Source organism: Chiloscyllium punctatum, chromosome 38 (assembly GCF_047496795.1).
Source record: "Chiloscyllium punctatum isolate Juve2018m chromosome 38, sChiPun1.3, whole genome shotgun sequence".
Lineage (NCBI taxonomy): Eukaryota > Metazoa > Chordata > Chondrichthyes > Orectolobiformes > Hemiscylliidae > Chiloscyllium > Chiloscyllium punctatum.
The window spans coordinates 40,267,135-40,293,049 of record NC_092776.1 but is presented as its reverse complement, the minus strand read 5'-3'; the positions used below and the strand labels follow the sequence as shown (position 1 = coordinate 40,293,049).

The 25,915-nt window shown below is 40.1% G+C and overlaps 1 protein-coding gene across 2 annotated transcripts in view; it reads right to left on the bottom strand.

The window, feature by feature from the left end:
- Nucleotides 1–25,915, bottom strand: part of LOC140463542 (inositol polyphosphate-5-phosphatase A-like) — a 528,804-nt gene that overhangs the window by 10,737 nt on the left and 492,152 nt on the right. For both annotated transcript variants that reach the window (XM_072557674.1, XM_072557675.1), the window contains exons 13-14: nt 13,957–14,068; nt 3,374–3,442 (exon numbers count right to left, since the gene is read on the bottom strand). In XM_072557674.1, the coding sequence (XP_072413775.1) occupies nt 3,374–3,442; nt 13,957–14,068 (181 nt within the window). The remainder of the gene's footprint in view (nt 1–3,373; nt 3,443–13,956; nt 14,069–25,915) is intronic.

Here is a 25,915-nt window from a genome sequence, read left to right as displayed (position 1 = left end):
AAGTTGCTGCAACATTTTGGCACAAATAACAGTGAATGTTATCAATGTCAGTATCAGTTTGACACCAATCGACCCAATACGATAGAGAACCAAGAATGGCAAAATATAGTATTACTAATATCTTGTCATTAAAATAATTTCCTATCCCACTCCAAATAGTACTCACAAACAGCAGTACTTAACCTTGTTGATATTGACTACTGATGGCATAAATCTTTGGTGTGCCGTTAAAAAGCTTTCATATGTAAGGAAATCAACAAATTAGTGTTAAAACGTCATTTCCAAAATTAAGTTTTCAAGTTGGACTTTATACATTAAAGAATTGGAAAAAGAAATCCCCCAGGAAACTTGAAGAGTTGAATCCTTATGCTGTGTATTCAAGATTTCAATAATGCTATCCTCTGATATCAACAGCTTACCAGACATTATAGTGAACTTAATGCCTATTTAATGTACATCAGTTATTTAAAAACATTATTGTTTTGACTCAACTTTTAATTTATAGAAATTCTAATTTTGACATCGACAGGAATCCACTGTATACTTTCAGTCAGTTAGGTTTCTTTATTTACTTGTGTAAATGTTGATTTTAAACAGACCAATATTAAAACAAAGAAAAGTACAACATAGCCACAATGGACAAGTATGACAAAGGAGTTATGAGAAAAGGAGGGGCCAGGAATTTGGAGACAGGGCAAGATTGCACAGGGGAGCCAACAGGGGGTCAGGAAGAGGGTGGGTGGGAACCTGGGGTTACAGGGGAATGGCAAGCGAAGATTTAGGAGCCTCATCAGTTAGCGAGGGGTGGAAGATCAGCAAAGGGTGGATAGTTGGGAGGTGAGGAATCATGGTGGGCAGGAGTCAAAGGAGAGGGTAGTAAATATAAGGGACAGGAAGTCAGAAAGGGGTGCCGAGTGTCAGAGTAGGTATTAATGAGACATGATGAGGAGTCTGGGATGCAGCAAGCAGTCAAGGAAGGGTAGGCAGTAAGATTTTGGGCTGGAAATGGCAGGTGGTTGCAAAGTGCCAGAGAGGGCAGGAAATCTCAAAGATGTTAAGGTGTCAGCAGGGGCACTAGGTGTCAGAGTACTGGAAAGGAGAGAGAAAATGATTGGGGTGACAGAGAAGGGTTAGTGAGGCAGGTGGGGACTTCCCAGATGTGTTAGGGAGTCAGAGGGCTTTTGAATTTGTGCTGGACTCAGATGCTGGGGTCTCAGTGAGTGGTAGAGTCAGGATGGAGTCAGACGTTGAATCTGAGGAGGGTTAGAATGAGGAGCAGATTCCAATGTTGGAGACTCAGACACCAAGTGTGGTGGGGACTGAAAGAGGATTTGGGTGTCAGAAAAAGGCCGAGAGTCAGACAGACACTGAGAAATGCATAGAACAGTTCTAGTTCTGATAGCAGAAAAATACTAAAAATGATCAGAAATACAAAGCAGCTGCTTTAACACCCAAAAGAAAATGGCTAATGGTGTAAGTTCGGATTGTGTCAGTATTGAGATCAGACCCAATGAAGAGCAATTCTGAAAATATTAGCTTTCTCAGATCCAGTGTGCATCCAGCACTTTAAGGTAAGAATTCTCAATTTCCTTGTTTTATTTCTTATAAAGTTTCCTTGACTGTGACCTGAGTTGACAGAATGAAACAAAGAGTCGGTATTGGAGAATTGAAAGTGAATTCTGGAGTATATGTGCAACATTACTATCACATTCTTGAAACAGACCGTATCACACACTTACTTGAATATCCAATATCTTCCAAAAAAACTCCAGCATGGTCTGCACACTGTTCAAGTTTAGTGGCCATTTTGTTCAGTTCTACAGCTAATCTCAGCTATTTTACTTATAAAGTTGACTCAATGGAAAGGCCGGTATAACCAAGTGGGACAGGGGCATTGAATCTAAAATTTAACGCACCGGACAAGAACAACAGTATTATATTGTGAGCAAAAACAAATTGCTGGAGGAACTCAGCAGGTTTCTCCAGAAATATATGTTTTAATTTCAGATTTCTAGCATCCGCAGCTCTTTTTTTTTGTTTCGTACTGTATTGAGCATTCACAAAAATCCACAATGAACCACAATTGAAAAATCTGAGCTTCAGATGGTACATATTGTTGAATGAGCTTTTATTCCATAGAATCCCTACAGTGTGAAAACAGGCCATTCGACCCATCAAGAGCACACCACCCTCTGAAAAGCATCTCACCTAGATCTGCTCCTAACCTGTCCCTGTATCCCTGCATTTCCTATCACTAATCCACCTAGCCTCCACATCCCTGGTCACTATGGGCAAGTTAGCATGGCCAATCCACCTAACCTGCACATCTTTGGACTGTGGGAGGAAACTGGAGCACCAGGATGAAACCCACCCAGACACAGAGAGAGAATGTGCAAACTCCACACAGACAGTTGCCTGAGGGTGGTATTGAACTCAGATCCCTGACACTATGAGGTAGAAATGCTAACCACTGAGCCACTGTACCACCCAATTCCCATTCAGCAGAGATTGCCTGTCAGGTGAGAAAGAATTGCACCTATACATGTAAGTGAGTAAAATAATTAAATACAAAAAGTCTGATTCTATGGTAATATACTGCATTAGGCATTTGTAGATTTGCTTCACCTCTGAAGAAAATGACCAATAACCCAGACCTAATGCAATTGGTTCTTAAAATCTTAAAATCTGAGCCAAAAATAATAATGAAGTGTATTGTTCTATGGTTCTATGTTCTATGTGAGGGCACAGTGCAACCAAGGTTTCCAGCAGACTTTGACACAATGCATTTGGGAATGACTTCAAAGAATCTAAGAAATATAAGTTAAAAGCTTTATGCAACATATTAGCATCTATATATTAAATGCACCCAGCTATGGACATTTTCAAATGGATTAGTGACCATGTTTAGAATGACCAGGGATTTGTTACAGATAATCTTGGGGGTGGTGGTGTGGGGAATAGATTTAAAGAAATAGGAATCAAACCATTTCAGCTTGGACTGAGCAATTCATAGCCTATAAAATTGCAGCCAAGAAATGAGATCATTACATCATTTAAATTCTAAATACGTTGAAAGCAGATTACCAAGCAATTTGAATTTATACTGTTTAGACCATGTGGTTTTTCCAGAGTTGCAATCTCTGACCACAGAAGTTGATTGAGTCGTGCAACCAACTAAATTATAATTCAATAGTTACTTGTTACAACTTGAAAGTCAATTCATATATACCTTTTGGGAAATAAATTATGAGTAAAAGGAAAATAAAAATAATCAGCATACAACATGTCATACAGTAATGTTACCAATAGAAGAGACAATAGCATTCATTGCATTCAACAAAACTATTGAATTTAGCAACAAAGTATTCTTTACCTTGTGGTCCCCCATGCAAACATTTGGTCCAATGTTGTCATAGATAACTGACTTCTCATCATTTTCTGCCTGTAAAACAGAGATCACTTTCTTTAGAGACAGAGTGGCTATTCACAGCAAAGGTCTTTTTCACAATTGCTCTGCTGCAAAGGCAAATATTTAGAAGCAGTGAGAAAGCAATCTACAAGAGTTTTAACAAACAAGTAGAGCTGGAAGGCCACCCCTGCAAGGATTTGTTAAAACTGTTCCAAGTGTCAGTGAACTATTTGCTCCAGCAATTACAAATCAAAACCAACATACTGTACAGGGGTGGTGAAAGGTAGCAGACAGAAGACCATCATTCTCAAAGTAGCTGAATAAAGTTGCTAAACAATAATTCTATCTACAAGATGGTGTTTGTGCGATTACTATGTGGCAGTTTCTAATATTGATGATTTTGTTGTTACTGGCATCTTTATTCATGATGGATTACACCATATAACAGCTTGATTATTTTACACTGGACGCAAGTACTCAGATAGTTGCCCACAATTGGTGAAAACTGTATTAGGGACCATTAACACATAATCATTAAATACTTCGCATTAATCTGCACACAAAGCCACCAAGAATAAGCAGATGATGTAGTAATAAACATTGGTTATAAAAAACATTTATGTCTTCATGTAGTTTAAGGCATCAATTTATTTCTACTGCAGTGTCAGTCTTTAATTAGTAACCCATTGTGTATTTCAAAAGAAGTTGAATTTAAGACCAGTTCTGTTGGAATAAGTCCTATTTATGGTGAATTTTTATTTATACAAAGAGCCTTAATTTCTGTATTATTTGTGCATAAGCACAGTTATCTGATTATATCAATTGGGTTTTTGAGGTCAATGATTTTCCTGTCGTTCATTCTGCAGTGTTTTATTAACAGCTGCACTTGAAAGTTTCGATTCTTAGCATTTGTAACTTTGCATCACAATTATTTGATAGCCTAATTCCCTTAATTCTATTTTGTCCCATTAGTAGGAGAACAGGATTTCTGTTTTGTGCTGTGCCGTGTGAAAGGGCAGAAGAGTGGGTCAGGGTTAAATACACATTTATGTGGTGTCTCTAGGACTGCCATCAGCACTTTGCGTCCTCTGCACTGTTGCATGAGCTTCAACCTGATGAAGTTACTATGACAACCCTGAATAGGGCCCAGTGGAGGGTCTTCACATTTTTTTAATAAGTTGCAAGAAGTTTTACTGTGTAATACTCCTGTCTCTGACAAGGCCAAATTCTGAATGACATTGAGAGAATTGCTTTGTGAAGAAAGAGTTTTGGGATTGGACAGCAAGTGTTTTTCGCAGACCTATGAATGCCTCGTGAAACTGATGACCAGACAAAAGAAAGTAAATGAAACCAATTGCTAAGCGTCTTAATATTAGGAATAGAGTGAGACACTCTTAAAGTTTACTGTTTTAAACTAACATTAGTGAGACTCAAAAGGCCAGTTCTACATCTGATACAATGTATGGGAAATTTTCACTGATGTTTTTAGTCTAGATTGGGAAGAGGCAATGAAGGCTTCTGCAAGGCTATCTGAATGGGAGGTCATCTGCTGCTGTGGGGATGGTCTGAATGGTTTTGGGTGAAGCAGAATCAGATTCCTATTGTGGCCTTATTCCTGATGTAATATGACGAGTAACCTTCTCCACGAGTTTGTCTCAGCTATTCTATGTAAGTTTATTTCCATTTATTCAAAAATGTTTAAACATTTTTCGTTTGATAAAATAATTATGGATTTGCAAAGGGAACTATATGGAACACAATTTGAATAGAGGGATCAGCAAAATGAATCAGCTAATCATGATCAATCTGTAATAATACACAAAATCATGGTGAGACCTTGGGCGGGGGGGGGTGCCAAGATAAAGCTGCCTCTTTATGCGAAAGCCCATGATTCAAAAAAGTGAGACCAGTGAGACCTTCCCCAGAGATCACGTGCCAGAGTCTGGGAGTCTCAAGAGCTGCCAGCCAATCAATCAGAGGCTGGTAATTCTGCAGTTCAGCTGAATAACAGACAGGCTCTTGAGTCCCAGGATCACAGAGTGGCACAGGCCACCGATAAATAATGGCAAGACAGGTTCCTTGGTGTGTGAATCATGGGAGATAGGTACAGGAGGGTTAGCACACTGTGCTGTAGCTTTCAGACTGTGTTCGATTAAGGGACACCACCACTGCCCCCCACCCCCCCAAACCACCTCCACAAACCTTAGCCACCAACCCCCTTCTACCCCTCAAGCCACCTCCCAGCCTGGAAACCATCAAGCTGGTTACACTATGTATGCCACATGGTGGCAGGTCTTTCTGCACCAATGGCAGGATGAGGCTGTTAGGTGGCCATTAATCAGCGATGTGGCTGACTTTTAACTCTGATATGGTCTAACTTGTTACTCAGTTCAACTGAATTCTGGCAGAGGCAGAAAAATGGTCGGGTTCAGCTACGCTACCATCCAGCCAGATTAAACAGCCTTCCCAGCTCCAAGCTCAGCACCACAGAAAACAGAGGATTCTGCCAATGGATCTTCAAAACTTTTCAAGCAGCTAAGGAACAAATGGCATCTATGGTTAAAGGTTTATGAAACTAACAACGGAGTGCACTGTACTTTTCATTAGTGACTGAGAGACAAGGTCATAAATTCACTTCTTACTGTCTAAATGGACTGGAAAATGGAGAAGCTCCCCTAAAAAAAGGCAAGCTATGTGGATATATATCCAGCACTTGGCACTTCATGCTCTAGTAGGAGTTCTTGAAGACATGAATCGATGTAGAAGAAGGTTGTAGTCGTTAATGAAAAGTCTCAAGAGAGCTGTCCAGAGCTCCATACCTACGCGATGCAGATCTCTGAGAAACCAACTGAGGGCAATCAGGCAGACAGTCCCATGGTAGAATTGATGATTGCTGTATAAATGTTGCGCATCTCTATCATTCAAGAAGGTGTCATCCATCTGAAGAGGTGGATGTGGGGTTTTGGTTTAAGGATGTGCCAGCCATGATTATGCACTCTAATGCTGAGCTAGACTTAGGTCAAGCATAGCAGAGGGATTTGAACTATAAAAACAAAGGTCCTCGCAATCGAGCCAAATAGACACTTGAACTAATGGAAAAATAACAGACAAACTGACTGTTCTGAAGAAGGGTCACTACACCCAAAACATTATCTCTGCTCTCTCAGATGCTGCCAGACCTGCTGAATTTTTCCAGCAATATTTGTCTTCGATTTCCAGTACCTTCAGTTCTTTTTTTTGTTTAATGATTTTATTTAAGTTAGCTTAGAATAAAATCTTCACACTTTCCCTCTATTACTTTTCTTTGGAAAGCATGCACAAATATTCATCTCTCCTGAATTAGGTATACCACAGGGTTGACATAGTTGCATGACCTGTGATACCTTGCATCTCAGAAGAGGGCACACAAGCAAATCTACCCAAAGTTTTAACAACCACAAGATTTCTTCTTTGCTGTAAGTACAGGGTGTTGCCTCCTGGGGAGAATCTAGAACCGGGGCTATAGTTTAAAAATAAGGAGTCGTTGATGAGGAAATATTTTTTCTCTTAGAAGGTGTGGAGTCTTTCAAATTCCCTTCCTCAAAAGGCAGTGGATGCAAAATCTTTAAACATTTTTAAAGTAGAGGTGAATAGACTCTTGATTACCCAAGAGATGAAAGATTATTGGGGTATTCAGGAATGTAGAGCTGAGGTTAAATTCAGATCAGCTATGATCTTATTGAATGGCCGAATAGGTTCTAAGGGCTGAGTAACCCATTCATGTTTCTATTATCCCCCATTTAAAGCAGTCCTAATTGCACAATTTAGTTTCTTTGCGAAATTGGTAAATTAGAAATGTTCCCTAAATAATGCTTCCTTTATTCTAATTTTAGTGGGATTATTGAACGTGTTGAGCTTTTTTTAAAACAATATCAAACTGTTGCTTTGCCAATTCCTTCTTGTCACCTCTCTGCCTGGAATCTCCTGCTCAAAGCTTTTCTCCCCAATCTTTCTGCTTTCTGCTCCATTCGGCCCAGCCCTTATAAAGGCTGCAGTCTATTGCAGTTTACAACTTTGGGAAGGGTCTTGTGGTGCAGTGGTAGTGTCACTATTTTAGGGCCGGAACTTCCAGGCCCACCTACCCTGAGATGTGTTATGACATATCTAAAAAGGTTGATTAATAGAAATATAACTGAAGCTTTGGGAGATACACCTGAGCAAGTAGCCAGATTAGAAAGTCCCATACTGACAATGTTACACTCCTCAAGTACTATATTTAAGCATCAGCCTACTCATTTGCTCAGCTCCTGCAGTCGGGCTGTAAGAAATACCTGCTGATTCAGAAATAAGAGAGCTACCATTGAGTCAAGAATACCTAAAAAACCTTCACTCTCCTTCACAAGTAAGCCAAAAGTGCTTACAAATTATTTTTATTAAGACCCTCTAAAAGTTATGTTGAAAGATACAAATCATTGTACAACAAAGATGCAAAATGCCATCCATATGAATGGCTAGACAAAATATATGACATTTGAAAGAATTTGGCAGGACGGATTTCTATTTGTCCTTCGTCAGTATCCTGGCCAGTCCCAATTAATGTGGTTCTGCACTAACAGTATGGATGAGAAATTGGTGAACACATGACAGAGCTGAAACAAGAGGCACAGCTGCCATGTGCACAGTTAGTTCAAGTTTCATTTTAATTCCACGGGTGAGCTGTCAGCGCCTGTCAAACCAACAGAGGCAGCTTGTTTGTGCTGAGGATTTTTAGTTTCAGTTGGTTACATTGTAGTATTAGTTCTCAGGTAGATCATTTGTGGGGAGGAGAACAGGAAGGGTTAAGTGGTGTGAGTAGCCAGTGGTACTCTAACGTGCTAAGGAGCTGGCTCCTAATAGCTTTATGTGAATTTATATTATTTTTAAACAAAACAAACTGACCAACATTGTAAAAGACGTGCAAGCCCTCACCTGTTCTGCTCAGTATAGCCCCATTCTTTGAAGTAATCAACTATTTTGTAGTTTTTTTTCCATTTTAGCAATCAGATCAGAGGAATAGCATGGGCAACATGTTCATTGTCTCCATCCCAGTACAGCAAAGCACCATGTTTTATTTCCAACATTGTACACTTTCAAAATTTACTATTGTACTGTCAGCTTGGAGTATAAACCTGTTTGCACTGCATTCCATGGTGAAGTTAGCATCACAGTATTTAAAAGAAAAATGGTCTATTCATCCATCAGTTATTCATTGAAAGTAGAGAGGAGGTACAAAGATTGTTGGAATAAAAGTATCAATTTATTGTTATTCAGCATTTTTGTCAATGGTTCATCCTCTCATTTTATTTTACAGAGACATAAACATAACTTGGTTCAGTCCATACGATGGGGGAAAGGTCAGGATCAAGCTAAGGCTACACTCCCACCTATTAGCAAGTTAAACAAATCAATATTCTGTTCAGTTATGGAAATAACGGAATCGCCCATGATATTTTGTGAGGCTTGAAGCTGTGTAAATAGAATAGGACAGTAAATAGCAAGTATAAGCTCTGTGCATCACGCTTCAATTAAACGTCATCCAAGTCTACAGTTTCTGCAGCCAGCTTTAATGTTCATTCATGCCCTACAAATCCACAGCTTCAAACTTCAATTCAGCCACCTGCTCTCATTATAGTGTCTGTCCTTCTTCAGTTGTAAATTAAGTAGAGGATCATCTTAAGATCAATTCAATTGTGTAAAACTCTCAGGATCAAATTTTATTTGTGAGATGTACCTTATATAAAAAAAACGACTGGTACTTCACCCACCCATTTTTGGCTCCACTGCAAACTGAGTTGAGCATAAAGCATTAAGGGAGCCTGTATCCATTCAGTCACCCACAACTAACAGGGAATGCATGGAGACAAGCAGCTGCCATGGAAGCAATAGATTCAAATAGGAAAACTGGGTTTGAATTAGGTCTCATCTATGAAAGGATTTCCAAAAAAAAGGTTCTTGTGAGTCTGTTACTTCATGCTTGTGATGTACAGTCAAATGGACATCACAGAAAATTAAATAAAGTCACAACATAAAACACAAGAAATCAACAATCTTCTAATTAGTTTTGAATGCAATGAGCTGCTTTAAGGTCACACACATTATTATAAAGCACTATTCCCTACAATCAAAATGTAACCTTTTATATATATGCATGGACACTTTCAATATTCTGGAATCATCATGTAGTCATAGCAGGAAGTTCAAGTGCATTCATCAAATTCAAGATGATAATTTTCAAAAGCAGTTTAAAATTGTAGATTTTCGGCTGCATAATCTTAAGACAGATAAACAAATTACAGCAGCACACAAGCAGAAACAAACCTACACTTCACTGAGCATTCATTATCACATGCTATCAAGCAGTTATGCAGCTCCGTAGCAGTGGCCAACCTTTGGTGTGTTAGGGCTCAGAAAGCATAAAATAACATGATGGTGAGTTAACGGACCATGGTATGATAGATGATGTTGCACAGCGGCTGTTTACAGCTCCATGTCTGTACAATCTGTAACGCCTAGTGCATTGTGCTCAACATGCCGTTTGCTAATATGAGACGATTCACACATTAGCTAGGCCACCATCTCCAGTATTCTAAAGTGAGCTCTCTATCTTTATGATTATGTATCTGAGCAATCACAAGAGGCAATAAAGTAAATGTGGAAAGTGATACAATCTAATTATAATGCAAAATCATTTTACGGATCAGATGCTTTATTTTTTATTCTGAATCGGGAAAGATCAATGAAGGGGGAGAGAGAGAGAGAGAGAGAGAGAGTTTACTACTGCAGCAGTATTAAAGTGATTAAAATGAACAGCAGAAACCAGTCAAAAGGCAATACAGTTCAATTAGCTAAGAAGTACATAGACTAAAAGTGATAGTTACTGAACGATAAAAACCCTGAAAACTTGCAGTTGCTAATTTTTTATAAAGTAACTGATCAGCTTGATGTCTACATAAACTGTGCTATTGTTTATAACTGACTGAAGTGTCAATTAGATAATTCAACAGATCAAGCAGTAATAGAGTTTAGAAGCCAACTTGCATAAACCCTGAATGCTACATTGTCATGAACAAAACCATGATATCAAAAATTAAAATGGATCAAGTAATTCAGCAATCAGCTCTGATTTGCAATATTGCAGTATCTGCACTTATATTTCACACAATGCTATTTGTAGATAACAAAAGCAGTTTTGATTTCAATCTTCAACAGAAATCACCATTCAATGAGTCATGTGAGAACCTGTTAGGTACTAAACATGTGTCTATTCCATGCTCTGAATACACACTGAAGTCCATAGAATACTGCTACTATTCTGTCAGAAGCAGTTCAAAACAGAAAGAAAAATGAGGGAAAATCAATGTCAATAATTTTAATCAGGACTGAAAAAATCCAGAACTAAGCTACTGGTATCTTAAGAAGAGCAATGCAAATGTGAAATTTTCATGAAGGTTCATCTTTCTATGAGTACAAATCAAGCAAACATTTAGTTCTTATCTAGATATGTAAGGAGGAGTTAAGCTTTCATAATACTGCAATTATGATATAGTTAAGGTTACTTGAAGTACAGATGGTATAAAGCTAATGCACATGAAATGTTGCATCAAGTAGACAGCTTATTTTTGCTACACAGCAGTATAATGATTAGGGCCTCTGACTGAATTTGCCTGGTCAAGGAAACAAGGTGATGGTAATATTGCTGGGGAGTGAGCGACATTAAGAAAGGCAGAGACAGAACCAGACTGACAGAGTTATACGTGCAAAGAGATAAAGAATTGGATCTAGGGAAAATGCCTATTTTGAGATTATTTTAGATGATGGCCACTATTAAAACCAAGCTTAGAAATAATTTTATTTACTGCTTATAGCAATGATGTGTGGATAATTAAATAATTTTGTAATTAAATATTTGATTTTTTTTAAATGGCCTTGATATAATCAGAGACCTTTGTTCTTTACATGTTCAATGAAATGATGAATATCATTTGCTGCACACAGTTATGTATGTATAAAAAATGATATGCTGTCTGATTTTCTCTTCATCCCTGAACTTATTGTGCAAAGGTTCTGAACTTGCTATCTGGTGAATTCTTGCTCCAACAGAGGACAAAGTTATGGTAGATAATATTTTTATGCATTGACTTTACTCAGAAACAAAAAATTTTATGCAAAATTACAGCACACGGGTCATAGCTCAGACTTCTTGTATTGTGTACAAATTCATAGGATTTATTGTGGATGTTAACGTCGCACCAAAACGCCTGCTTCCTAATCACCTGACATTGTACAGTCTCAGAGAAGTGCTGTGAATGGACAGGTATATAAATTGGAAATTAAAGTTTTAAGGGATACTAATCAATAAATTAAAGTCTTTGTATGCAGTTTTCCCTTCTTGAAGGTTGTGAGAAAGGCAGCCAAAAGGGGAAATAATTCAGCAAGTTGGCCCTAGACAGACATTTCACCCTTTTTGCTACTTTACTAATTTAAAGCTTAGCAAGAACATCCATTGTGGATGTTCTTGAATAACCTGCAATGAAGGCACCTAAGTGGTTAATTAACAGCCATTTAAAGGCCTTGGTTCACCCCCTTCCTTGTTATTTACCTTCCTGGCAGGTGAAAAAAGTGGCTGGTTTCCCAAATGGGTGACCAGATTAGCCTGCCTGCTGTGTTGGTGGGTGTGCTTCATTTATGCCAATCTTGGGCAATTAGAAACATGGATGGTTGCAAAACCACACCCCCACGTCTTTTAAACTGAACCCCATACCCTCCCTCAATTTTCCTCTCCTCACAATCCTCACACCATGAGAAGCAGAAGAAAAGCACGTATCTACTCAGGTTTGGATCCCCTCAAACATTGACCTCAACTGATGGTCTTAAAGAACCAGAAGATACAAACCTTTGATTGGACAGGAGCTTCTGGTGAGCCAGGATGTCACAGTTGAAGCCTGACAATAGACCGAGAAACTCACTGGTCAGCCCTTAGCAAGCTGAATGGTATCTGATCTGGTGAGCTTTCACAACAGTAGGGTGGCCAATTAGTTGACACCTAATCTACCTGCAGCACACTTAGTCTAAAGAAGGAAAAAAATACTGCCTTAGCCTTCATGGTTATTGTACAGCTGTGTGCTGAGTGCAGTTTCTTTTTAACCAGAAGCTGGTTGTCATGACGAGTATAGTTTACCAATTGTACAGGTAAAAACAATGACTGCAGATGCTGGAAACCAGATTCTGGATTAGTGGTGCTGGAAGAGCACAGCAGTTCAGGCAGCATCCAAGTAGCTTTGAAATCGACGTTTCGGGCAAAATCCCTTCATCAGGAATAAAGGCAGTGAGCCTGAAGCGTGGAGAGATAAGCTAGAGGAGGGTGGGGGTGGGGAGAAAGTAGCATAGAGTACAATGGGTGAGTGGGGGAGGGGATGAATGTGATAGATCAAGGAGGAGAGGGTGGAGTGGATAGGTGGAAAAGAAATTGCCTATCTTCTTTTCCACCTATCCACTCCACCCTCTCCTCCTTGACCTATCACCTTCATCCCCTCCCCCACTCACCCATTGTACTCTAAGCTACTTTCTCCCCACCCCCACCCACCTCTAGCTTATCTCTCCATGCTTCAGGCTCACTGCCTTTATTCCTGATGAAGGGCTTTGCCCGAAACGTCGATTTCAAAGCTACTTGGATGCTGCCTGAACTGCTGTGCTCTTCCAGCACCACTAATCCAGATACCAATTGTACAGTCCAGTGAGATGGCCAGATATTGCTGCTTAAGTGATGAAAAGATGGTGCAGTGACAAATTGTATAAGAGAAGCAACAGTTGCTAGCAGAATGAAAGGAAACCAAATGCTGAATATGAATTCATCATACATAGCAAAAAATAAATTATCTTGTTCCTGTTTCTACCCTTATTGCCAGCTATATGATTTCTCTGAAGCCTAAAAGTTGTAAGTAAGTATAGGGTTAAGAAGGGCTGATGCCCGACACGTCGATTCTCCTGTTCCTTGGATGCTGCCTGACCTGCTGCGCTTTTCCAGCAACACATTTTCAGCTAGGGTAGCTGATACCTGATGAACTTTCCACTGCAGATTTTTCCACCTCCAGATGGTAAAGAAGAGAAAGTTTTACATAATTTTAAATAAACAATTCCTGATTCTCATTCATTAGTACTTTCCAGTTAGTTAATTTTATTTTCAAACTTGAGGAGTTTGACATTTAAACAATTTCATATCAGTTCTGTAGAGATTCTCCAGTGTGGAATGCACATTATGATTAAGACAGGATAAAAATAGGTAGTGAACTTTAATCTGCAAGTTTTTCATGTCGGGCAGTATGGCACGAGCGAAAGTGAGGACTTCAGATGCTGGAGATTATTGTGGTGATGGAAAGGTGTAGCAGGTCAGGCAGCATCCGAAGAGCAGGAGAATCGAAGTTTCGGGCAAAGCCCCTTCAACAGGAATGGCAAGTGAACTGTTTTGACTAAATATTCATTCTTACATTTACTTTAGTTTAAAGGAACAAAATTGTGCATGAACTACTTACCTTATAAATAAGGTCCCGTGCTGAATGAGACAAAAGGATACGATCACACCATGAGGGGCACCTTGTATTCATGTACTGCTTTCCCTGATTTGAGTCCTCACTGTATGGATAACTGTAAAAGAGAAGTCAGAGTAAGCAATCCTTTCTTTAACCAGGAAGAATCATATGACTGCTCCCAGCCAAACACTTACATTCTATCTTTTGTAAACTTGTGGTCACCCAGACCGTTTTTTTAATGCACCAGCTTGCAACAAAGTTTCATTAACCCATCACATGGATATGCATTGGTTTCCAGTTACATGACACTTAGAGTCATAGAGATGTACAGTACAGAAAATATCCTTTGGTCCAACTTGTTCATGCCAATCAGGTACCCTAAATTAATCTAGTCTCACTTGCCAGCACTTGGCCCATATCCTTCTTAACCTTTCCTATTCATATATCCGTCCAGATGCCTTTTAAATGTTGTAATTATCTCCACCACTTCCTCTGGCAGCTTATTCCATATACACACCACCCTCTGAATGAAAAAAATACCCCTCAGGTTCTTGTGAAATCTTTCCCCACTCACCTTAAACTTATGCCCTCTAGTTTTGGACTCTCCTACTTGGGAAAAAAGACCTTGGCTATTTACCCTATCCATGCTTCTCATGATTTTAGAAACCTCTATAAAGTCACTCCACAGCATCCTACACTCCAGGGAAAAAAAGCCCCAGCCTATTCAGACTCTCCCTGTAGCTCAAACCCTCCAGTCTCTGCTACATCCTTATAAATCTTTTCTACATTCTCTCAAGTTTAAAAACATCCAATGGCAACCAGAATTGTACACTGTATTCTAAATGTGGACTCACCAATGTCCTATACAGCTACATGACATCCAATTCCTATATTTAATATACTGATCAATGAAGGCAAGCATGCCAAATGCCTTCTTCACCAATTTGTCCACCTGTAACTCCACTTTCAAGGAACTACCCTTGAAGCCGCACCTCTCAACTTTAAAATTCTCATCTTCGATTCCAAACCTTTTGGTGCTCTTGCCTCTTCCCATCTCTATCATCTTTTCCAGCCTAACAACTCTCTAAGTTTCTGCACTTGACTGACATTGGCTGCTTGAATGTCCATGATTGTAACTCTACCATGCCTTCAGCTGCCAATATTCTAGAATTCCCTCCCTAAACCTCTGCAGTTCTCTTCTTCAGTTCCCTTCTCTAAGGTGCTCCTTACAACTTACCTCATCAACATCGACATTAGTAGCTTCTTATCTAATTTGATAACAGTCCTGTGAAGCACCTTAGCATGCTTTACTACATTGAAGGTATGATATATATGTATGATGAATTTTGCTGAGACAGCAAGGGGATAAAATGGCACAGGAAGATGTGTTGTATACCTGACCAGGAGTGACAAAGTGCTGCCATTAACATTTCCATTAGTATGGCTGGAGGTTGTTGAATTTGGCTTTGGTATGCTAACCATTGGCCAGCTTTGGTTGGGGTAGTTTGCTGACTATTAACTGAATTTCTCTGAGAAGAGGGTCTTACCTGAAAGATCTATTGCATGATGGCAATTAGGCACAAGTTACATTCATGATAATAACAGTGTTACTAAGATTATAAGGAGAAAGTGAGGACTGTAGATGCTGGAGATCAGAGTCCAAAAGTGTGCCCCTGGAAAAGCATAGCAGATCAGGTAGTATCCAAGGAGCAGGAGAGTCATGTTTCAGGCATAGGCTCTTCATCAGGCATGTTGAATGGCCAATGCCCGAAACATTGATGCTCCTGCTCCTCGGATGTTGCCTGACCTGTTATACGTTTCCAGCACCACACTTCACTAAGATTATAAAGAAACCTGTGGATATAAGTCTACACTCCATGAGATCCTAAGATGCTTTGCCTTATTCCTACCCAAGCCCATATGTCATAATCAAATTAAGTGAAGCTTAATACAATCTCCAACATTAATCCTTACAGAACTAATATGGTATACATCTTCCTCTAAGCTTTTCCCCATTTGTTTTTACATCCATGTATCCATGTTTATGATTACATTTATTACTACTCCATCCTCCCTAGCTTTTCCTAGGGCTCCTTGATGCCATACTCAATTGAATGTAGTATTGGTGTCACAGCTATCACTCTCATCTCGGGAATTCAGCTCTTTTGTCCTTTTTTGAACCAAGGCTATAATGATGTCAGGAGCTGAGTGGCCCTAGCAGAACCCAAACTGGGCATCACTGAACAGGTTATTGCTGAGTAGGTGCTGTTTGATAGACACCTTCCATCACTTTACTGATGATTGAATGTAGACTGATGGGATGGTAATTGACAGGCTTGGATTTGCCACACTTTTTATGTACAGGATGTACCTGGGCAATTTTCTACGTTGTTGGGTAAATGCCAGTGTTGTAACTGTTATTGGAACAGCTTGGTTAAGTTCTGAAGCACAAGTCTTTAGTACTATTGCTGGAATGTTTCCCGGACCCATATCCATTGAAGTGTCCAGTGCATCTAACTATTTCTTGATATCATGTGGAGTGAATTGAATTGGCTGAAGACAGGCATTTGTTATACTGGAGACCACTGGAGGAGGGCAAGGTGGATCATCCACTCAGCTCGGGATGCTTCAGCCTTATCTTTTGCACTGATGTCCTGGGCTTTTCCATCATTGAGGATGGGATATTTACGAAGCTCCCTCCTCCAGTGAGTTGTTTAATTGTCCACCATCATTCAGCAGGGATGAAGCAGGGCTGCAGAGGTTAGATATAAACCATTGGTTGTGGGATTGCTCAGTCCATCACATGCTGCTTATGCTGTTTGATAGTTTGGTCCTGTTTGGTAGTTTTACCAAGTTGACACCTCATGTTAAGCTATGCCTCATGCTGTTCCTAGTATGCCCTCCTCCACCCTCTATTGAATCAGAGTTGACCCCCTGACTTGATGGTAATGATTAAATGCAGGATATGCCAGGCCACGAGGTTGCAGATTGTGCTGGAGTCCAATTCTGGTGCTGTTGATGCCCCACAGTGCCTCATGGATGCCCAGTCTTGAGTTGCTAGATCTGTTTGAAGTCTGTCCCATTTAGCACGGAGATAGTGCCACACAACATGATGGAGAATATTCTCAATATGAAGGTGGGACTTTGTCTCCACAAGACAAAACTGATACACTTTATTTGTAGGGAAACAGGGAAGAAGTTTGATGAACGTCCCCCCTTCTGCTTGCTCTCCCTGCACCAGCAGCATTTGATTCTCCTTTCACCTGAGCAGCCAACTCGTCTTCATGCTAGAGTGAACTTGCTGGGGTCATCTGTGATGGTTAAAGATTGTGTTGCTTGATGTTCATTACAAGTTAATAATGCTGTGAAAGGGGTTCAAAACACAAAGAAATGGTCTGAGTAGCCAAAAGCAGCTCTCTGATAGGAATCAAAACGTTGCTCTGAAGCTTTCCAGCATATTGTACTGAGACCAGTGGGGCTTCAATTGGATATTGTTGAAAATGGCTTCTTTCAATTTAAATGAGAAACTGGAAACAGTAAAGTCAGTGGTAATGCCATTTTCTGAGAGTTCCAAAAGCCAGAATAAAATCTCTCATATCTATTTACTCCTTTAACTCCTGCCTGTTTCCGGTAGGAGCAATATCACTGTCTAAAGTGGTGCCAGCTCAAACAATGCATTGGGTGGGTCTTGGATACTAGTTTGAAACAAAAAATGAATGACTACCACCCAGACATACTTAATCTATCAGACGAAAATATTTATCTTTACTACTGGCATCATGACAATGATATCTAAACTTTATATATAATGAAAATTGTCATGAATTGCATTATAAATGGTGAAGGTTAACAAATATCGTGTTCATTTCTTAAGGGCAAAGTTGGCCTTCATTATTTTAAACAAAAATAAAATAAAGACAAACAAGAGATACTTTTCAAAATGAGAGGCCAGTTGAACCTTAGATAATGGCCTCAGCACCAGCAGAACTGAATTATTCCAGCACCTTTGCTTGTTGTCTGTTCAGTGGCAATGGAGTCCTGCACATGTGTCCTGGCATGTATGATCAAGAGCTCCACCCACTGGTTTCCAGATGTTACTTAACATTTTAAATGTTACAAACATGACAGGAGTACAGCATCTCCTCTAACGTGAAAATGATTCAAAGTTACACTCCAGCAAGTTTTTAAACTTTGTGGAAATCTTTTAAACTCAGCTTCACATAAGTTCCACCGATTCTGACTCCTGAATATTGCTTTGCTTCAATGTGGGTCCAAAATTGCCTTGATAAAATGTTAAACAATAGCCTAAGCAACCCAGAAGGTGCCTAACTTGTCAGCTAGCACAGCTTGGATAACTGCAAAGGGATTTATACTTAAAAAGATTGTCAAAATATCCAAAATCTAAGCCAACTAATGGAAAAGGCATAAAAAGAACCTAAGAGGAGGAAGGAAGAGAGCTACAGACAAAGTACTGAGAATAGAACAAAAGGATTGCATTTATATAGCATCTTTCCCAAGCTCAGGATGTTTTAAGGTGCTTTACAGTCAATTATATACTTTTGATATATGGTCACTGTGATTTCCTACATTACCATATTGTTTGCATTTTAAAACTAAGCACTTTGCAATGTTGTGAGATCATGAAAGATGCTCTAAATATGCAAGTCTTCCTGTATCAGTTGAGAGTGAAGATTTTAGGTAATAATTATCATCTCATCTTGTATAAAAAGTTTGTTCAGTAATTGCATTCACTACAAAGATACACGTGAATCCAGGGGAAGCAGTCACAATTCACTTGGAGACATTCATCTAACCCCTCAGGCGGAGATAAATATTACATTACAAAGAAAACCAGAAGAGTTTATTACAGTGTTCTGGAAAATATTTATCAACGTTCAACATCAGTAAAAAGATAGATGCATCCTGATAAGCATTTAGGGAATGTTGGTCAAGATCACATTGCTGTTTTTGTATCATAATTAACCACAAATTGACTGCTGTATCTACTACAATGACCACAAAAAAGGTGTTTTAAAAGCTGTATTATAGTTGTGATTACACCATATAAATGCAAGAGTCTAGATTAGAGTGGTGCTGGAAAAGCACAGCAGGTCAGGCAACGTCTGAGGAGCAGGAAAATCGACATTTCGGGCAAAAGCCCTTCATCAGGGCTTTTGCCTGAAATGTCGATTTTCCTGCTCCTCGGATGCTGCCTGACCTGCTGTGCTTTTCCAGCCCCACTCTAATCTAGACTCTGGTTTCCAGCATCTGCAGTCCTTGTTTTTACCATATAAATGCAAGTCTATTGTTATGTTGCTATATTCTTCATAAGGAGCCAGGACTTAATTATCACATGAATATATATCTTCAATGTCCTAATGACACATGCAGGAGCAGGAGTAGGCTACTCGGCCCATTGAGCCTGTTCTATAATTCTAGATCATGAACGACCATCTCCTCAATGCGTTTTCCTCCACTATTTCCCTAACCCAAAATGTCATTAAGCCTGACACCTACTAATTTCATTCTTAACCCTGCTCAATGACTGAACTTCCACATTCTTCTGGGATAGAGGATTCCAAAGATTCACTGTCCTCTGAATAAAGGAAATTGCTCATCATCTCAAACTTTAAGGCCTGCCCATTATCCTGAGATTATATTTTCTAGTTCACCAATTCTTCATTACTCTGAAAGAATTTTCTGAGTTTCAATTGAATCTTCTGTCATTCTTCAAAATTCTAGAGAATAATGACCCAGTTACTCATAAGACAATTCTGCAATCCCCGCAATGAGGTGCTGAACAAGAATGTATCAGTCCACATGGGGAGTTAAAAGAAATACATTCACTGGAGCTCCAGCAGTTTGAGTCTAGAGTGTGATTATTTCTGACTTATGGAAGGAGAGGACATTAAATTTGTCTTTTCAATATAAACTCCAGAAGACTGTGCTTAAATTGCAGTTCAGGATCTGTAATTTGAGTATGAAAATCCAGTTACTGGAAGATAGGTTTTAAATCATCTAGTGTGATATGTAATTAAATCATTAGAGAAAAACTATATGTTCATACTAGCACTAGTGTTGCAGGGAATCAGAAACTGCTTACGTGTAATAATACTGAAATTTGCACGTGAGTGCATTGTAAGATGGAAACTCCACACGAACCGAACACTGACTTTTAACCTTTTACCAATCCCAAAATATTGTAACGATACACATGATTATTTGAAACTAATAATATATCTTCTAATTTGGTTGTAAGAACATTAAACAGACAAAACTAATTTCAAACTAAACATCACACCTAAATGCTCAGAGGCTGATTGGTCCTCGAATCATCAAGTAAATATAACATTTTAAAATGACATTTTTTTTGCTGTTGTTAGTAAAACTAATCTTTTTCAATGATATTTTGATAATTCTGTCTTAAAAATGACCAAAATCTCTCTCAGATACAAATCTACCTCACTTGTTTTACTGAATAAACTAAGATGCTGTGTAGCTCATTTATATAAAAAAATCAGTATGGTAAACACAGGACTGCAAACATTGCAGTTAAAATACAATGTGTTAAACAGCTGCTACTTGCAAATGTTACAATAACACCATGGTGACCAAGCTAACAATGGGGTCAAAGGTTTCAGAAGAAAATGGGGTCAATCAGGCAATCCATGGGCTGCAGTAGCAAAGGACAAGAAGTGTAAATATTACTTGAGTCATAGCACTGCATATCAGATCAAAATCACATAGAAGGTTTTGCGACAAAGCAGACTCAAATCTCAGACCTTTCCATGATGTTAACTGAAAATCACAATCAAGGCTTGAAAAAGCTAAATTTAATGCTTAAAAATTTGTCACTGTACTCTGAGTTTCCATTTGTGGGGAGGACCGAAATAAATACTAGTTTCTGATTAACAACTTTCAATGATCCTTTCTGATCAGTAAGTCTGAGCTCCACAAATTTGCTAAGACAAACTAAAACAGGTCAGGTCTCAAATGAGGAGCTTCAAGCAAGACTCAATTGACTACAATGTAAACTACCCTCTGATGTCCTGCTACATTGTGAACATCGTGTATGTCCCAGCAGATTACATGGCAACCTAATACAATGCCAAACATAAGGCGGTCACTACTGATTAATTTCTCTAGATTAGTTCTCCTGCATGCTTATCAGAATACAAACTCCAGTATAGGGTGTGTGCCATGCAAAAACAACACTTTTAAACAATGTCACTTTACAACCTTCCAGAATCAATACTGTAATTAATGAATTGCTTGACAATGTAACAATTACTTACATGTTTAACCTTCTTCAAGAAACCTTCATTCACAATTTGTGTTCTGCTCATTGATCGTTATTTACTATTTTATTGCTAATCACTGGGACTGTCAAGGGACAGAGTGACTAACTCTTACTTTCAGACTGAAGTGATCAGGTGAGGGGGAGCGAAATCTCAAAGTAAACAGGACTCGCAGCGAATTCCCAGGCTAAGTTAGGCATCCTTTTATACAGTCTTTTGGCATGAATAACAGACATGATTCATCCTGACAAGGTTCTATTGAGAGGGGTTTGGCCTAGTGAGTAACCAAAATTGCATGATGGGTTACATTCAAATTGGCCAAGATGCCACATTTCCTAGGTAAACAACTGATTCTGAACACTGTTGGAAATGTAATGTGGTGCACTGGATAAAATGCAAGTGGGTGTCAAATAAAAAATGTCACTAACATAGTAGGAAACTAAAGAAGGACAAAAGCAGATCTTCCAGAGTCCTGCTCAGGGCACATGTTGACTGAGCTTATTTCTGCAAACAATTAGCATACAAGATAAAGTTTTAAAAAAGAAAATATCCCTCAACAAAAACGCAATCCTAAACAAAGTTCTTTTTTTCTCTTGAGGCCGAACAGAGGTATTTAAATTATCAATTATAAAAAATATGCTTCCACTTGTGGGCAGACCAAATCTAGGGGTCATAAATTAAATAGTTTCCAACAAATCAAAACAAATTTAAGGAGAAACTCAAAGAATGGTTGGAATGTGGAATCTGCTACCACAAGGTGTAGTCGAGGTAAATGTATTTAAGGCAGAAGTTGAAAAACACATGAGGGAAAAAGGAAGAGATTGTTGTGCAAAATAGGATTAGATGAAGGGGGTGGATAAAGGCTCATTTGGAGCATATATACTAGTGATAGGACCATTTGTTTCTACTTGCTTTCATGTGTGTTCAAGTGATCAGTCCACTGTTGTTCCTCTATGCCTTGCAGTCCTGCACTTTCCTCTTCAGTAATCAACAATGTCATAAGGAAAAGCATATATTCGATGTTTCCCTTTGCCTTCCTCATATGTACCTATGGCAATATACACTCTGCCTGAATGATCCTCAACCAATCAGCAGCTGTTATGCTTTAAGGGTCTAGCTTCTCCACCATCACTACTGCAAATCCATTGGTTCCACCATTAACCATGGCTCATAATTCTGGGAATGGAACTCAGATGTGGAGCTGGGGCAGTGCGCAAATTATCAGAGCTGACTACTTTTCAAAGTCTCAAAGAATCCTGATACCTTGTCGATTCGGTGTAACCTTACATGAAAATCATTGGTCATATGGAACATAAATTTTACTTTAAAGAGAGACATTGCTGAAGCTTTTCCACTTGTACTCATCAGGACTGATGTAAGAATGGCAAATTTCAAACCATCACAAAGACTAAAGTGGAAAAGGGGGCTGACTGGTTGTTAAATCATCTCTAATTGCTCAACATAATGCCAAGAAGAACGTGAGAGGGAGTGATCGGTTGCCCATATTCCTGAATAATGCCAAAAGATGCAAAACTTGAACAAATTCCTGTATTTTCAGAGAACATAGACTTTTGCATGAATGTGCATTGGTTCTAGCAACTAGAAATGTCATTATGAGCACAAAATTGCAAGTCTTGATTTAATTCTATCTGTGGACTCAGATGTCACAGAAGTGCCAGCAATTGTTTCCCCTCCCGAAATATCTTCAGGAAGATGGTGAGCTATCTTCTTCAACAATTGTAGTCCCTCTTGTTTGACTTTTCTGCAGCAGTTTATGGTACAACTGAACTCCTTGCCAGACCATTTCAATTACTGTTCAGAGTTAACCATGTTGCTATGCATGAGTCACATGTAAGCCAGACCAGGTGAAGATAGCAGAATTTTTTCCCCTAAAGGACATTATTGATTGAGATAGGTGTCTGTTCCTATTAAAATTTCACCAGTTTATTTTACATTTCCTGACTCATCTTACCAAAGTGAATTACTTCACACTTTTCTGCATTGAATGTCACCTGTGTCCAGTTCATCAGTGAAGGTCATCCTGAAGTCTCTTACAGTCCCTCTCACTGTTTACTACTTTGCACATCTCAATTTTACAACATCTAAAATCTTTGCTATTACATCCTCTACATTCAGGATAATGTCATTAATATACAGTATATCAATACAGCAATGATGCATCATCTCAGGGAGGTTGCCCATGGGAATGTTACTGGGCTAGTAATTCAGAAGCTTGCAGCTGAGACCTGGGACCAAGGCTCCTTAGTCAGCATCTTTTAAATTCATAGTAGACAAGCAGGAGGCTGGAAGAGCACAGCAATCCAGGCAACATCAGGAGATGGAGAAGTTAACGTTTCAGGTATAACCCTTCTTTAGGAATTCCCATTTCACCATCAAATCTGCTGACAAAGCCAGGGTGTGGCAGTCTGGAGAATGGATCTCTATGTCACAGAGGCCGAAAGCCAGCTCTCCAACACCATGTCCTACCTCCCCCTTGACCACGACCCCACCATGACCCATCAGGCCACCATCACTCACATGATCAGTGACCTCATCACCTCTGGTGATCTCCCTCCAATGCCTCCAAACTCAGTCCCACAGCCCCGCACTGCCCAGTCCTACACGCTCCCAAGATTCACAAGCCCAACTCCTCCGGCCAAACCATCATCGCCGCATGCTCCTGCTCCACCAAATTCATTTCTTCCTACCTTGACTCCATTCTTTCTCCTTGGTCCAGACACTTCCCACCTACAACTGGGACACTAACCACGCCCTCCACCTCTTCAGTAACTTCCAGTCCTCCAGCCCCCAGGGCTTCATCTGCTGCAGTCCTTGTACACGTCCATACCCCACAATGATGGCCTGCAGGCCCTCAGTTTCTTCCTCTCCAACAGTCCCATCCAGTCCCCCTCCACCAATACGCTCCTCCGCCTTGCTGAATTAGTCCTCACCCTCAATAATTCTTCCTTCAACTCTTCCCATTTTCTCCAAACCCAGCAAAGGGTGACTATGAGCACTCGGATGGGCCCCAGCTATACCTGCTTCTTTGTTGGCTATGTCGAATAGTCCCTCTTCAGTACACACACTGGTACTGTTTCCCAATTCTTCCGCCATTACATCAATGGCTGCCTCGGTGCTGCATCCTGCACCAAGGCTGAACTGGAGCAGTTCATGGACTTCACCAACAACTTCTACCCTCCCCTCAAATTCACTTGGTCTATTTCAGACACATCCCTCTGCTTTGTTGACCTCTCCATTTCCATGTCCACTGACAGTTTATGGACTGACATTTACTACAAACTCAGACTCCCATAACTACCTGGACGAGACCCACCCCCCCAAACCTCGGATCCTGCAAAACCTCAATCCCGTTTTCTCAATTCCTCTATCTCCGTCTCATTTGCTCTGACGAGGAGATGTTCCACTCCCAAACATCCCAGATGTCCACCTATTTCAAACAACATGCTTTCCCACCACCCCCCGTCATTCAGACAGCCTCCCATCTCATCTCCTCCATTCCTCGCTCCACTGCTGTAAATCCACCCCTAACATAATAAAAACAAGGTCCCCCTTGTCCACCCTCACTTCCCATCTCACCAATCTCCACATCCAACATATTATCCTCAATCATTTCCACTAACTCCAACTGGACCCCACCACTAAGAACATCTTCCTCTCCTGACCCCTCTCTGTGTTCTGCAAGGGCCGTTCCCTTTGCCAATCCTGGGTTTGCATCACTGTCACCAACACCCCCCTCCACCCCTATAACTTCCTCTAACTGTAAAAGTTGCAAAATCTGCCAGCACACCACCCCTACCCCCTCACCTCCCCCCAGGGCCCCAAACAGGCCTTCCAGATGAAACAGAGGTTCACCTGCTTCCCCAAACTCATTGACTGCATCAGGTACTTCCCATGTGGTCCTCTCTACATAAGGGAGACTAAACATAACTTTCTGGAATGTCTCATTGAGCATCTCAGCCGGGCCCATAAGGACCAGCCTGATCTCAACGGTCGCCACCCATTTCAATTCCTCTTCCCAGTCCCTCTCCCACATGTCCATCCTTAATCTCCTCCGTTGCCACAGTGAATCAGACCACACATTGGAGGAATAACACTTTACCTTCCACCTAGGCACTCTACAGCCCGGAGGACTCAACATTGAGTCCTTCAATTTTAAATAACCTTCCCACCCATCCCTTGACTCCCTTTCAGTCCTGCCTCCACCCTTCCATTCTACCTACCAACTCTTCCTTCCAGTTTCCAACCGGATTCATCCTTCCCATTGACCAACCAGATTGTACCCATCAACTGTGCTCACTTTTACCAGCACTTTACCATTCCGCCCCTCTCCCCACTCTGTGTGCAGCTCCTCTTACTCCCACCCCAGTCCTGAAGAAGGGTTATATCCAAAACGTCGACTTCTGCACCTCCTGATGCTGCCTGGCTTGCTGTGTTCTTCCAGCCTCCTGTTCATCTACTTTGGATTCCAGCATCTGCAGGTTTTTTTTTGTCTCTCATCTATTAACCCCATGGCCATTACCATCAAGAAGGACAAAGGCAGTGAATACATGGTAACACCATCATCTGCATGCTCCTCTCTAATCCACTCATCAGCCTGACTTGGAAATATACTGTAATTTCTTCATCATCACTGGGTCAAATGC